The 15,429-nt window shown below is 52.5% G+C and overlaps 1 protein-coding gene across 5 annotated transcripts in view; it reads left to right on the top strand.

The window, feature by feature from the left end:
- SH2B3 (SH2B adaptor protein 3) overlaps positions 1–15,429 on the top strand; it is a 102,385-nt gene extending 86,956 nt beyond the window's left edge. For 4 of the 5 annotated variants that reach the window (XM_032800496.2, XM_032800500.2, XM_032800499.2 and 1 more), the window contains exons 5-8: positions 3,337–3,431; positions 4,944–5,158; positions 5,937–6,108; positions 10,346–15,429. In XM_032800496.2, coding sequence (XP_032656387.1) covers positions 3,337–3,431; positions 4,944–5,158; positions 5,937–6,108; positions 10,346–10,650 — 787 coding nt within the window. In that variant the 3' untranslated portion in view covers positions 10,651–15,429. The remainder of the gene's footprint in view (positions 1–3,336; positions 3,432–4,943; positions 5,159–5,936; positions 6,109–10,345) is intronic. The other variant, XM_032800502.2, reaches the window with a different exon arrangement.

Below are 15,429 nucleotides of genomic sequence, written 5' to 3'. Positions count from 1 at the left end.
CCTGTGCCAGCTACCACCAGCCTGTGCCGCCCGGCGCACTCTGCAAATCAGGGTGTGGGGGATGCGCTGCGAGTGCTTCTGGGGAAGGAGGTGAAGGGCCAGTGAGCTGGAGCCCTGCAAGCAGGGCTCCGTTGACACAAGCTGCTGCCCGGAACATCACACCGCCCAGCTGGGCTGCTCTCCTGTCCTGCCTCCCAGGAGCCGCGGAGCGCCATCTCCCCTCCTAGGCTCTTCCTCCCACGGCCATGTGGCTCTGCTCCCGCCATGGACACACTCACCCTTCAGGCTGCCAGGGCCTGCTCTGCATGTGTGGCTGGCGGTTTCCCAGGCCGAGCTCACCCCTGTGGGTCCCACGAGCCTGGGCCTTGCTGTGGATTGAGGGCGGGGGTGCGGTCTTCCCCCCGTCCTGACCCCCTGCCCACCCACTGCCTGGGAATTGGGCTCTTCAGGTGATGGCTGGGCTCCCTTGGGCTAGTGGTGAGCCAGCCCAGCCATGCTGGGCCAGACACATCCCTGGTGTGAGTCACCTGGGCTGGGGAACTATACTGGGGAGTAATTGGGCCCTAGCCCTGAGCGAGATGGAAGGATTCAGCAGGGCGTGGCGGGGCGCCCCAAAGCCTGGGTTGTGCTGCTGCACTCCGTGAGCTTGGTCTCTGCCCCTTTCTGGGCCTCGAACTCCAGGACTGTGGTTCCCTGGCTCATGGTGGAGAGCTGCCAGCCTGTGTTCCCAAAGCTCCTGGGAGGGGCCGGCTGGCATGATTCCCAAATCCCTGCTTAGAAGGCCAGGGGAGACGGGGGACCTGGCTCTGAGGGGCACTGGGTTGGCACAGCGAGGTGGTAGTGCTGCTCCCTGGGGAGGAAGCGCTGGAAGCCCCGGCTGGCCCGGCTATCGCCCAGTCCTGCGAGCAAGGCGCTTCCTGTTATTGAAATACCCTGTGGCGTGTCAGGGCCGAGCCTTGTTGTGATTTACGGAGCGCTCTGCTTCCCCGGGCCCTGCTGTGCCCCTTGTTCCCATGACTTAGGGCAGGGCTCGGCAACCTTTCAGAAGCAGTGTGCCGAGTCTTCACTTACTCACTTCAACGTAAGGGTTCGCGTGCCAGTAATATAGTTTAACGTTTCTAGAAGGTCTCTCTCTGTAAGTCTGTATTATAGAACTAAACTATTGTCGTATGTAAAGTAAACAAGGTTTTCAAAATGTGTAAGAAGCGTCATTTAAAATTAAATTAAAATGTAGATCCTATGCTGCCGGCCCGCTCAGCCCGCTGCCGGTCTGGGGTTCCGTTCACCTAGTTCAGCAGCGGGCTGAGTGGGTCCTGTAGGACCCTGGCTGGCAAGGGGCCAGCACCCAGGACCCCAGATCGGCAGCGGGCTGAGCGGGGCTGACAGCTGGGACCCCAGACCGGGGGTGCAGATGGGAATGTGTGGGAATGTGTTTGGTGCTCAGGATGGGGGTGGAGATGTGGGAAGGTGCAAGAGTCAGGGCACAGGGTGTGGAGGGGCTGAGTATATGTATGTGGGGGTGTATGGGTCAGGGCAGAGCGCTGGGTGTGTGTGTGGGGGGGATTCAGGGGTCAGGGCAGAGGGCTAGGGTTCTCACAGCAGGGGGCTGGAAGGGTTATGCCCCGATTCCACCCCTTTCCCCAGAGGCTCATCTCCACCTCTTCTCTGCCTCCTCTGTGGAGCAGCAAGCAAGCTGTGGCTCTGCTCCCCCTCCCCCTTGCAAGGACGATCAGCTGATCAGGGGCAGGTAGAGGGAGTGGGAGGGGAAGGGGCAGGAAAGCATCACGCTGGGGGAAGAAGTAGGGGAGTGAGGAGCTTGGCTGCCGGCAAGACCAAACGTCTGCCTCCTGCCCCCCACAGGAGATAGCGATGGGGGGGGGGGGGCTGAGTGGGGCCGGGACCCCAGCAGCGTGCCATTAAAAATCAGCTTGCGTGCCGCAGATTGCCAACCCCTGACTTAGGGCCTGCTTCCGGCCCGGCCTCTGGGAACCCAGTGTGCCTTGGTTTGACTCCAGCCCTACTGAGGCCCCATGGATTGCTTCAGCCCTTGGCCGTGGATCCCCACCCTAGGGCCTGGCACTTGTCAGAACCTGGGTCCTGGCTGCACAGGGAGCATCAGCCCCTTGTAGCAGCAGCTGCACAGAGACTCAATGCACTCAGGGTGGCCTCGCAGCCCCTGGCAGGCTGGGGACATTGAGGCTCACAGATCTTGGTGCAGAGCCCTGCTGGGTAGAAGTCTACACCTGCCCCAGTGCCATCTGCTGCTGGGGCTGTCTGGGCTGGGGAGAGAGGGGCTGGAGGGTGCTGTGCAGTCTGCTGCACGTGGGGATGGTACCTATGGGGAAGTGGGGGGATGGCTGTAACCACCCCCTATGGTGGGGTCTGGGCAGAGGTCAGCTCGAGTAGTTCTTAGAGGGCACAGCACCATTCCAGGGGTCCCTGAGATCTTCTCCCTGCCCCTGTGTATTTAGGGGATACTTATGCATTTCCAGGGCAGCATGTGCCCTTTTCCTCTGGTTCCTGTTTGCATCGCAGCTGTGCCCAGAGGAGCAGGGCCCCGTCGTGCTGAGTGCTCAACCTCAGCCCCGTCCCGAGAGCTCACAGGTTGTTCAGGGGCAGGGACGGTGCAGCTGTACCCAAGGGGGGAGCTGAGGCCCACCCTGAAGCAGGGAAACCTGCCCCTACCTCAAACACAGGGAGGGGGCGGGGGCTGAATACAGCCTCTGTTGCAAGCCAAGGGTGCCTCCCAGGCTGCTCCAGTGCACTGAGTCAACCCCTGGGCAGCTCCAGGGCTGGCAGCCGAGTCTCGTTAGCCCCAAGGAGCTCAGCACTGTATTTCTCCAGTTATGCAGGCCAGCAATATACTCGGCCCTGGTTGGCCAGGCAGCCCGCCCCCCCAGGTCTATCTCCAGCACCGTCCTTTCTCTCCTCCCCTGAGCATCCCCATCTACGCCTGAAGGCACTTCACACAGGTGGAGACAGATGGGGAAACTGAGGCAGCAGGCGGGGCTGTGACCTGCCCATGGTCAGAGGAGATTTCTGGAGAGAGAGAGAGCCCCGCAGTGTTTAGAAACTTGTTTTCCTCGGATTTTTTTTTTTTTTTAATTCATAAAAACACTTGGAATTTCCCAGCATTTTAGTGTCCTCACGAGCCCTGAATTCTGGGCAGCGGCTGAGCTGTCACGTTCCCGTCCAGGCAGTCTCTCTGCCTGGCACATTTGCACAAAGGGAGCTGTGTTTCTCGTTCGCCCTGGTGCTTTGCCGAGTGGAGCAGCCGGTTCTCCACCTGGGTTCAGTGACAGAAGCCGTGACATCTTTCCTGTGTCTTCCTGGCAGGTCCGGGGGAGCCGATGTAGAGCTGCTGTCAGGCCAGCACTCTGACACCGTGATGTCCAGCCCTGCAACTGGCAGCACCGACGCCCTTACGCAAGGTGAGTGCCCTGCATGGGAGAGTCCCTGATGGCTAAGGGGTAACAGAGCAGACGGACCTTTACCAGCCTGCAGCAGTCCTGGGGCTCCCAGCCATACCTCACTGCTGGCGCGAGCGGCTCCAGGGGGCACCACTTGCAGGGGTGTCTAGTGCCAGTCACCCAGGGAGTATCTCCAGTGGGTCGGGGTGGAGGTGGCTCCTACCTGAGAGAGCTGATGCTGAAGCCCAGCGAGGAGCCCCAGGAAACTAGCCAAGGTCTCTGGTTGGAGAGCGAATGAGGAACAACCAGCCCAGGGCAGCAACTGGAGCACTAGCCTAGAGAATTACACAGCTTCTGGGTCAGGTAGAACTGCTGATCGGGGGCTTGATCCTGTGAAGGACTCAGCACCCTTAAACTCCCCTGGATCTGGGAGGGAGCTAAGCACCCTCGGCCCCCCTGCAGAGCAGGATTCTGAGAGTTTACCGCTCTGCTCACCTGTCCCTGCAAGACATGTGCTCCCAATCCTCTGGCAAGAAACTACTCATCAGGCGCTGACACACAAAGCTGATTCACAGCACCGTGCCAGTGGGAGGCTGAGGCAGGAGGGTCCGATTAGCACCCTGCTTTTGCCTTCTTTCCAGCCAAGAGCTTAAATATGAACCATGGTCCCCAGAACCGTTCTGGAACTGACAGCAGCTGCTTTGGGAGCTGGGGGGTGAGCGGAGGGAGAGCTTGAGATTCTCTCCTGTTCCAACTCTGAAATGTCAGGGTGGTGCCTGTGTTTCTTGGAAAGAGGAACTAGGGTTGCCTGGCTCTCAGGTTGAGTTGACAGGAAACAAGGGGTTTATTGATAGTTTGAACGCTGCGTTTCAGTGTCACACAGCTCCCTCTGTGCTGTTGCCGAATGCCGGTACCGCAAGGCGAAGGACCTGGCGTAAATGAGACTCTGGCTAAAGCAAAAGTGGCCAGTGACTGATTCAGAGCTAAACCATGCAGGGTGCTGGGGGAGCCCGTCACACGGCATGTTGGGGGAGTGGGGGGGGGGGGCACCAGCTTCTCTCACTAAGGCATGTGACGCACAGTAATGATGTGAGATGGCAGCTAAGCAGGGATGTGGCTCTTGTGTGGCGAGGGGGACGAGGGGTCGGGCGGGCCTAGTGCCAACCAGATCCATGTGTTTAGGGCTGCTCATGTTCTCATTGTCACCAGTTGGGCTTTTGCTGTTTGACCAGCTCAGGATGGTTTATTGGCTCCAAGTCCTGCCCAAGCTGTGCCAGATGCTTTCCAGAGAGCAACGGAGTAGGAGCCCTGCCCTGCCCTGCTGAGTGGGGATTTCAAGGCGCTGATCCCACAGGGTGGGGGTGGGCAGCCTGCCAGGGAGTGGCAAAGCTGGGCCCACTTGGGCTGTGGCCAAAGCTTCAGCTTTCCCAGAGCCCCTCAGCCCTGCTCAGAGTTTGGCCTATCGGGTGGCAGCATTTCTCCCGCCGGGCCTGTCCCCACGGCTGTGCCTCTAATGCTCTTCTTCCTCCCCAGGCGCTATGCACTGTGGGCAGCCAGAGCCGTCCAGCCAGAAAACCGACCAGTTCCTCTTGTCCTACCCCTGGTTCCACGGCCCCATTTCGCGTGTCAAAGCCGCCCAACTTGTGCAGCTGCAGGGGCTGGAAGGCCACGGGGTTTTCCTTGTTCGACAGAGCGAAACCCGCAGGGGTGAATACGTCCTCACCTTCAATTTCCAAGGACGAGCAAAGGTAGGGCCTGTGCGGGGGGAGGTGCGAGAGGCGCCAGCCCTACTTTTCTGCTCAGGGTTTCCTCTCTCTCTGGTCGACTTGACGGACACCTGAGCCCTCCCCACGCAGACCGCTGCCGTTCAGAGAGGGGTCTGAGCCCCCTCTCCCTGCTGAGCCAGCGTTCCTCCGGAGAACACCAGCAGTGGTATTTGGGCAGCCTTGTTTCTAACGCGCCCTGGGTCGAGGCTCCCGCGTGTCTTTGGGCTGTTCTACCCTGGGGGTGTCTGACTCCAACACCCCGGCCCATGCTCTGAGGGCTGAGAGCCAAGACCCAGAGGCAGGGCAATTTTCAGGTCTCTCCTGAGCTCCAGTGTTTGGCCTTTGGAGGCCTATGGCCCTCGCGGAAGGCTCTGAACAGCCATAGGCCTGCTTGCAGAAGCCTTCCCCACTGGCGACTGGCTCAGAGCCCCTGGGGAAACATGGCTGCTCCCGCCCCTGCCCTGCCATCCCCTCATGGCAGGAGACAATCCCACCCCTCCCAGCACAGGACGTAACCTGACCAAGGCCAGGCTGGTCCGACTCTTGGGGTGAGGGAAGGAAAGAACCTGCCTCTGCCGAGGAAAGTAAACCCTGGCATTGCAAACCGGTTGTGTTTGGCTCAAGGGACCTGCTCCCGGTGATACAGATGGGGCTCAGTTCTGCTGCCTGTGCCCAGCCACCAGCCTCTGGCCCCAGCTCGCTGCCACTCCCCCATCCCAGCTGAGCCAGCAGCTTTGTAACGCGCCCATCTCCCTCACAGCACCTGCGGCTCTCGCTGACCGAGTGGGGGCAGTGCCGGGTGCAGCACCTGCGCTTCCCCTCCATCCTGGACATGCTGCACCACTTCCAGCAGTGCCCCATCCCTCTGGAGTGCGGCGCGGCCTGCAACGTCAAGCTCTCCAGCTACGTGGTGGTCATCCCATCGCCCCAAGGTATGAGGGGGTAGGGGCGCTACGTGTGCACGTCCCAGAGAGGGAAGTTTGTCTCTCTTCCCTCCCCATCGCCCCACTGGAGAGCAGCTGTCCCCCACCGGCCTCATCCCTGGCCCCAGGCATGGCTGCAGTTGGCAGTCGCTCCTGGGGCAGCTACTGTGCCCCCTGCTCTGAGAAGCTGCCAGCCTCTCCTCTCTGCATGCCGCTGGGGCCGGCCGGCCTCACCCACGTTCCAACCAGCCAACGCTGCTCGGACCATCCGGTCTGTTAATTGAGCCAAAGCATTAGACCTTAATTAATTATGGCTTAATTAATTATTGAATTAATCCCAAGCCCGGCCTAGAGTACCTGCTGGAGCCCCTCTGAGGCCTGCAGCCACACTAATACCACAAGGTTAGCGTTCAACATGGCCCATAATGATCAGGCTGACCCCCCCTGCCTCCCCTGCTGCTACCTTAGTGCCTCAGCAAAGCCGGCAGCCAGGTGCCCAGTGGATGGCTCGCAGGCGTCAAAGGTGGATCCTGGCCCCCTTGGGCCAGGGCTGTGGGCCTGTTGGACTGTTGGCTAAACTAAATTAGCCCACAGGCCTATCCTGTCACTCCCCTCCCTTTCCCCCAGCGCTCAGCAGCTGGTGCCGGTGCCTAGCAACACCATGCTCCTTGCTGCTGTCATCCGTGCACTGTGCTGGACACGCTTACCCAGGAGGGAAGCGATTCTGGCAGGAGCTCACGCACAACCCTCGAATGAGGAGAGAGCTGATAACACCAGGTATTTTTTATCCCAAGTGTCAATGATAGAGCCTCCGTTTCCAGGTGCCTCTATGTCGACCCTTTAGTTTCAGCAGTGCTTTTCCTCTTCATCCTGAGAGCAAAAATCTGTGCCAACCGCCCAGTCTCCCCTCACAGCTCTGGTGCGACATGTGGCCAGACCAGGCCAGCGGGATTCCTGAAGCAGCTGTCCGGCCTCCTGCTGCAGTGGGTGTTACCCTGCTGGACTCTGCAATCACAGAAGCCATTCAGCACAGGCTTGAATGTAGGAGCCTCAGGTTCCAGGTGCAGCGTCTGGCTCTGCTGGCTGCTTCTGCCCTCGCCTGACTTAAAGCAACTTGTAAGATACTTTTACTGCTCCCTCCCCTCCCCCTTTGAAAGGGGTGAGGTGGCGTTTAGAGGAGGTGGAGAGCCTTTCAGTTCTACACTTTAATTGTGTTCCAGGGGTCACTATAGACTAATTACATGTCAGGTTATATAAACTTCAGCACTGCTTCTGCGCTAGGTTTATGGAGGAAATGCAGTTAATGGTCTGCCTCTCCATAGAGCCTGCAGCGGGCCCCAAGCCAACTAGCTCTACTTGCACAGCTTTGTGCAGTGGCAGCGCAGCCCTCTTCGCCCCCGGGCCATGAGATTAGTGGGGTTACACTGCCCTAGTGCAGGTGCGGCAGCCCAGTAGCTGTGATTTTAAGAGTTCCACTGAGCGCAGTCCAAAGGGGGGAGCTCTAGCTAACTTCCTCCTGGAGGTTCAGTGGAGGTGGGTAGACTGCCGTCCTGACCGAGCCTGGAGTGCTGCCTTGTGACCCCCAAGTGGTTAGAGAGGCATGTTCCTGCTCGAATGGTTTTCGATTGGATAGAACAAATCTCCACAGAGCCCCTGGCACTTTCATTCAGTTGCCTTATGATCAAGCGTTGGAGAGTCAGATGACGGGGGGGTAGGGGAGGGTGGGTGGCAGAACTGCACACTGCCATGAAAGGAAAGGGGGAGGAGCTCAGTTTAACATTGTGTCCTGAACTTGGCGCCTCTTTCTGTACATTTTAAAACCATGGTCAGGTAACACAGTGTGGCTGAAATCTTAAGGGCCTAGCTGACCCCTAGAATCACAGAAATGGGCTGAAAGGGATCATGGAATCCAGCCCCCTGCGCTGAGGCAGGACCAAGTAACCCTTGACCATCCCAGACAGGTGTTTGTCCAGCCTGTTCTTAGAAATGTGGAAGTAGAGCAAGAACTGACAGGGATTTGAATGTAAACAAACAGTCACCTCTGTTAGCAAGAGTTAGGCTAGCTATAATCCTAATAACGTGAGGTTTGCAAAAGCAAGGATTAGGTAAGAGGAGTGGAAAAAACACTGTGTGAGAAGTTATTGCAACCTTGTGTCAATAAGGTGAAATGCAGACTAGTGCCTAAATAGAAGTGAGAAAAATGAGATATCAAAATGGCCTATATATAAACCAAATGTGCAGCTGTTGCTTATTATATGTAACAAAAAGTATAAATGCTTCCTGTAATTGTTTACCTGTAGAAAGACATGCCAGGAGGGGAAAACACTGTGTCCTCGCACACACTCTCCCTCTAGGCAATTGCTTAAAGTATCTGACTTTTTGCTGCACCCAACCAGAAGGTGAGAACTGAGTTTTTCTCCAACAAAAGCCTGCAGTGATGTAAATCCCACCGAAAAAGCAGCAGAGAATCCTGTGGCACCTTATAGATTAACAGACGTTTTGAAGCATGAGCTTTCGTGGGTGAATACCCACTTCGTCAGATGCAACTATCTGAGCACCACTGTCACCCTGGTAACCTGCTCCACTACTTAATGAGCTTTATCCATAGAAAGTTTTTCCTTGTGTCTAAGCCAGTTACCTCTTGTTCTGTCTTCAGTGGACATGGAGAACAGTTAACCACTGTGCTCTTTAACCATGCTGTGGTGTGAAGCCAACTTAGATGAGCACAGACCTTTCAGATGCTGGAGGCTCTAGCTCTGGCAAAGGGAATACAAATTTGCAGGGAAAGAGCAGATAGAAGAGAACTGAAGCAGGAGGTAATTCAGGCCTCAAGGGATAAGGGGAGGAGTATGGGCCAGGCACCAAGAGGCCTGCTGAAAGTCATAGGTCCTAGGTTCCTAGAGGGAACTCTCCCCTGAAGAGTTCACTCCCTCTCTTTGGTAGCTATGGGCTCTGCCGTCAAACATGAGCAAAGCTGCCACTGCATTCCTAGAGCTGATGCCGGTAACTGGTCAGTGAGTGGGTAGCAAGAGGAGGGAGAATCATAGAAGATACGGTTGGGCTTGAGGTCTCTTCCAACCCTCAACTAAATCATCCCAGCCAGGGCTTTGTCAAGCTGGGCCTTAAAAGTCTCTAAGGATGGAGATTCCACCACCTCCCTCGCTAACCTATTCCAGTGCTTCACTACCCTCCTCCTGAAAAAGCTTTTCCTAATATCCAACCTAAACCTTCCCCACTGTAGCTTGAGACTATCGCTCCTTGATCTGTCATCCGCCACCGCTGAGAGGAGCCGAGCTCCATCCTCGTTGGAAACCACCTTCAGTCAGTTGAAGGCTGCTCTCAAATCCCCCCTCACTCTTCTCTTCTGCAGACTAAATAAGCCCAGTTCCCTCCTGCATTCAGCGGGAGTGAATGGCAGCAGCCTGTTAGCTGAGTGATTGCACTGGCTCCTTGGGGCAGACAGGTGCAGCAAGGCCTGGGAGCCTGTATTCAGAGCAGGAAGAGCCTCTACAGATAGAAAAAGCTTGAAAGTCACCCTGTGTATGTTTCTTCTTTCTAAAAGAGAAGCTGGTCTAACCACAGAGGCCGCTCAGCCCGTTTCCCATGGAGATCTGATTCAGAACAGGCTGTTCTAGGAGGTCAGACAAACTCCTTTGCATGGAACAGGTCACCGGAGGTGAAGCACAGCAGCACCACCTCCAGACTTTGGAGTTGTAGGCTGCAGCTTCAACGCCTCTGCCAACCAGCATGGGCTGAGCAGGAGCAGCCTCGGATGCTTTTGGTGGCACAGACACCTTAGGGGGAGGCACCCCTCCATCTGTACATTGCACCAAGGAGAGGTTTACCCAACCTTTCTAGGTAGAGCCAGTTTGAAGGCTGCTCTGCCTCTGCAGCCAGCTCTTTGGTACAGAGCAGCTCTCTGTCCCAGACCCCTGCTTCCTTGGCCAACAGGGGGGAGTAGGAGCTGCAATGAGCAGGGAGTCAGCCAGAGAGTGTGGACAGGGTAACCATACACCTTCTCTAGTGCTGTCACCCTCCCTCTGACTCGCCCCCCTCCCCCCCACAGCATTAGATAACAGGCCAGGGTACATGCAGGATCAAGAGCTAGGTGCTTAGGAAGGACACAGGAGAAGGGTAAGTTTTCTCAGCTGTGGGTCTTAAGCCAACAGGGCTTGGGTTTCTCTTAGGATCCTGCCCATACCCTGGCCAGTTACCTAATGCTTGGCTTTTTCCCCTCTCCCTGTAGGTTTGGGCTCAAGCAACACCATCTTGCTCCCTTTCTCCGTCCCTAATTGGAGCTCCGAACTCAACCTTACCCCCCTCAGTCCCTCCAGCTGCCCCCGGCTAGACATGCCAGACGACATTCACCACAGTTCTCAGCCAGAACAGATCTTCCACCTGGTGCCTTCTCCCGAAGAACTGGCCAACAGCCTCCAAGACAGCGATGTGGCCATCATGCACTCCAGCCGGCAGCGGGACTCTGACTATGAGCTGGATTCCCCTGGCAGGGGCCACATTCGGGCTATTGACAATCAATACACACCACTCTGACACGATGTGGGGGAGGGGTGCAAACCACACACTTTGGCTTGGAGCCCTGTTAGAGAACTTCTGCTATAGATTTTGGGAAGCCTATGAAAAGAATGTAATTTGGGATTTATTGTTTTTGGTAAGGGAGGGGGTAAGATATATAAATTGTTCACTCCACTATGGGTGTGATCCCTATATTAGGCCTGTTAAAGGGCCTGTTTTACATATTAAAGCTTTTTATGACTGTTTACACCTCGGTCCTGTTAACATGCCAGGCTCTCTGCCCTTTAGGCTAATATCTCACTTAGTCTCTGTCAGAGGTGCTTTTGGTCTTCACTGCCCTTTTTGACATGACAGAGCCCAGAAAAGAAACCAGAAGGTTCCATTACAGCCACATAATTGGACAAAAATAGATTTGAAGTTCTTTGTGACAAGTTACTGATCTGGGCTGTGCATAAGCAAAGAAGAGTCACTTTGTGATGGCCAAGGAATGTGCGGTAGTTGCGTAAGTCATAGTTCCATATTTCTAACAGAGCACTAGCCTTATCACTAACCTAACAGTTCATTCATTACTTTTGGATATGGAGAGTACAGGCTTTAACTTAAAGCACGTTAGCATTTAAAAAAACAAAACAAACAGTGGAGCTGTTGAAGTCACGGCTACAACCATGGGCAAAGGAAATGCTTACATCTATTAGTCACGATTAAAAAGTGAACGCTAACTTCCTCCTATTAATATAGGCTTAACGTAACTGATCAGAGGACAAAAGAGAAGACTGACATCTTGTCATAGCCTTGGCGTAAAACTTCCTTTCTGCTGTGGAAATGTTTTAGGCACAAGTCTAGAGTTCAGCAAAAGTTTTTTTTCCAATATGTTACCTCAGGTTGGTTCTTCAAAGCAGGAGTGGTGGTGATAACCAGCCACTGTTGCTTGCATTTAAAAAAAAAAAACACAACAACTCTTTAAATACTAGATCCTATTTTGTTAAGTAAAGCTATGCAAATACAGTACCCGAGTGTCATGGTTTTCCAGCCAGATTGGGTGTAACCTTTTCTCCTCAATATTCCCCTTGCCTGTAGGTCTCAGGAAAATCACTTTGAGAGTTGGGCTTTTAACAGCGCTTTTGCTATTTATGGAGAAGCAACATGAACCCCTTCGGTGGAACAAAGTTACCCAAAAGGGGGAATGCACTAATTACCCCCTTTCTTCTTGTACCTTATTGTGACTAGGGTTAGACTTCGGCATTTCCTCAGTTAGAATTACAGTTACAGGAGGAGATGTGACATATTTGCCTTTGTGCTTCTTTCCTGAGAGACAGGTCTGTGCAGAGCTGTATGTTAGGAGTTAAGATTTATAGATTCACAAGCAGTAAATAGGTAATTTCACTAACCCCTAAAATTGTCACTAGACCCAACCTCTTTTCAAGGTAAAGCACTTCAGTTACGCCAGAGTTGAGCCACACCAGAAGGGGCTCTGTGGTAGAAGAGTGTCTCTGGAATGTGGCTTAAGGGAGCAACGCTTAAAAAAAAAAAAAAAAAAAAAGCAGAGAGACATTCAACTTAAAAAGCCCTTTAATGTCTGAATTTTGTACAGCCAGTACATGTCTTACAATTACTGGAAGTTCGCAAAAGATGCTGTTCCCTCTAGATCACTTTCGTGCATTTGACAGCACTTTGTCAAGTCAGTATCTCCCTTCATGGAATGGCCCTTAAATTCTGGCCATAGAATTAAGTTCTATATGCATAAATGGGACCAAGATTTCTGCACCACCAGAAACTGGAATTCTGTCATCTCCATTTTTTATAAACGGAATTCAAGTGGCCAGTGCCCTTATCCTCACCAAACACATTTCTAAGGCACAAGCAGATTGCGAGGGACAGGAAAACCAAGACAATCTCAGCTTCATCCTAGCTTTGCAAAAGAAGCTGCTGAAGCTCCCATCAATCTCTGTTCCCTTGTCTTAGGACGTCTCTGAGGCAAGGTATTTCTCAAGCCCAAAGTGATATGTCTATAGTATACTAGGGCTCCTTTACACTCAGTAAGCGGAGCGATCCACAGGATGGTTTCTGCCAAACAATTCACTCCCCTCCATGTCTGACAAACTGAGTCCACTTATAAGTCCATAGGGTAGCTTCTCAGTTGGAGTGAATTGTCCATTGCCCCTGGGTGACTTCAGCGGAGCTCTGACCCACCACCAGCCAAGGATCTGCCCCTTGGACTTTTAAAAAAAACAAGGTTCAAGAACTAAATAGAAGAACAATGTGGAAGATGGCTACTTCTCTCTGCAACCCTTAGGAAATGCTTGTTTTATAGGCTAAACCTTGCTCCAAAGCCATCAACATGTCCCACTGACCACTAACCAACCTGCACTTTTGGCAGGCATACTCAAAGTATTCATTCCATGATCAGAGGAAGGCTGGAGTGGCTGTGACAGAACAGGGTGTGAAGGTGGAATGCTCATCACAGCTCTCATGCCTGTGGGTAAACAAAGCAGCCAGGCTGCTTCTGGGTTGAGATTTTTGGCCTGTCTTATTGTTTAAGTGGCAGTAACCAAACACGCACATATTTGGAATTATGTTGAATTGCTAGGGCCTTCTTTCTGGACTAAATGGAACTTGTTTTTCTTACTTAATACAATATACACCAAGTTCGTTGTCATTCATTCAGTGCTCCTGTGCAAACAAATCCAAGCACGTGACTATAAGTTCCTTCTCCTGGTACCTAGTTGGAAAGTTGTTCTGATTATTCACTAAAGTTGCAGTTGTTTCCTTCTAGAATTTCACTGTCAAGTTAGCCAAAGCTAGGAAGAAGCTTGATAATCCAGACTGAAAGGCTGGCAGACCATTCCAGTTCACTGCTGAAGGGGATTGTGTATGGAATCTGAAGAATTGTACACCAAACGCTAACAAACAACAGACTGACTGTTCACCATCTCCAGCCTTCCCCAGCAGTGTTCGACCCATCTCATTCCTTTCCTTCTCCAGCCAAAGGTCTACTTTCCTTACCTGGGCAAATATTCTTCCAGTCCTTCCCTGTTTTGCTCCAACAAAACCTCCCGTCTCCCCCTCACTTTGGTGTTGGGGTCCTAAAACCAATTATACAATAATTGCAGGGTCAGTTCTTTAATCTATTTTCCCAGGTCGTGGGAAGCTGAACTTCTCAGAATTCCATCCCTTCTAAAAGGTAATTGGCTTGTGATACATTTCCAAGTCTGACTGAGTCCTGGCAGTACAGAAGAGGAAGGGAAACTATTTCATAACTCACACAGTACACACAATGCTGTAGTAGAAACCTGGGGACAAAGTGTTAAGCCCTTGAAACATACACGACTTCAAAGTAATTTTATGGACTTCTCTAAGATTTTTTTTGCCAATTAACTCGTGAAGGTGTGTGGCATGTTTCAACGTTGACTTTTATAAGATTTTTTTATATTTAAAAGCACATTAACAACATCTTGTAGGCCAATGAATTAGCTGCATTTATGAAGCGTTCTGAAGACAGTTGCTTTCAATAGTCACAGCCTTAGCAGGATGGAAAGGCAAAGGGTGACACTGAACTTCTGCATGTTTCACCTTCGCAGCTGAGCAGGTGCCTTCTCCCCTGGAACTACCAGATGCCAGGGAACATTGCCAGCAAGCTGCCTGCTTTGACCTAGGTTCTCAGCCCCTGCTAGAGTCTCAGGGTCCAGAGAAGGGGTACACAAAATTAAATGATTGGTTCCAAAGTCTTACCTCTCAGGCTGACTGATTGAAAACAGCTTGTCTAAGGGCTAGCACCATAAAGGAGACCAGCATTTCTGGTTTTCCACAGAAACAACAGGTGGCTGGGCTAGTGAAACGTTTCTTTTTTCATAGCAGCATTAGGGCTGCGCTCCACAGTGAAGACATAACAGTATGTAGTGCCTCAACTAGCTCAGCCTATTGCCAGGCAGAAGCCTGGTTTAGCAGGTAACTGTGATAGAGCCTACTGGCTGTGCCAAAACAGAAACAGAGCCCTCCCACCCCCAACTCTACACCCCCTTATTCATATGAAAAGCCTTACTTGCTATTTGCTGACAAATGGGCACTGCCTACAGGCAACTCTTGCACGTCCTCCTGATAGACAGACCATGCAGAAGTTTGTGTTATCACTATGGAAGTACCATTCCGGTCTAGCTCACTGAATGGCCTAACCCCACAGGGAGAGGCTAACCCAGCAGGTAAGAACAGGGTACCTAAAACACCGACAGCAACCTCATTGATCCTTTTGCTTCAAGGCTGCGTTCCGCAGTGAAGCTTTGAGGAAAAGGTCCAGGTCAGCAGAGGAAGCATCAAAGCCAACATCATCAAAGAATTAAATCAGCCTAGTCTGTGCCACCGTGATGCAATATTGGCTGACTGTTGATATTCCTTGGACCACAGAAAACTGTCAGTTTAGAGCTGATGTGGTTTTACTTTACTATGCATATAAGGCCTGTCAGTCAGGACTGACAAGTTTGAGTACAATATTCCATATTTCAATATAAAAGCTTGTTGTATGAGAACAGGATGTTATCTTAGCCAGCACATGCCCACAGCGTAAGAGTTGAGAATGCATTCTATCGTTCACTGCCTTTTTATCCCATAGGCAAATTAAGGCCAACAAGGGTTTTGTTGGAATCAAGTGCATTTATTTCAAAGCTCTACTTTTCATCAACAGAATTCTTGTATAGTAGATTTTCTATGTATTGTTTCTGTATGTACTGTACAAGTAACTTATTCTTGAATAATGCAATTTTGCTATAATGTACAAATCAGCTCTTAAATAAATTGTTTTTAGAA

Source organism: Chelonoidis abingdonii, chromosome 22, assembly GCF_003597395.2.
Source record: "Chelonoidis abingdonii isolate Lonesome George chromosome 22, CheloAbing_2.0, whole genome shotgun sequence".
Taxonomy (NCBI): domain Eukaryota; kingdom Metazoa; phylum Chordata; order Testudines; family Testudinidae; genus Chelonoidis; species Chelonoidis abingdonii.
Note: the sequence above shows the minus strand (reverse complement) of the source record. Positions and strands in the feature narration are given on the sequence as shown.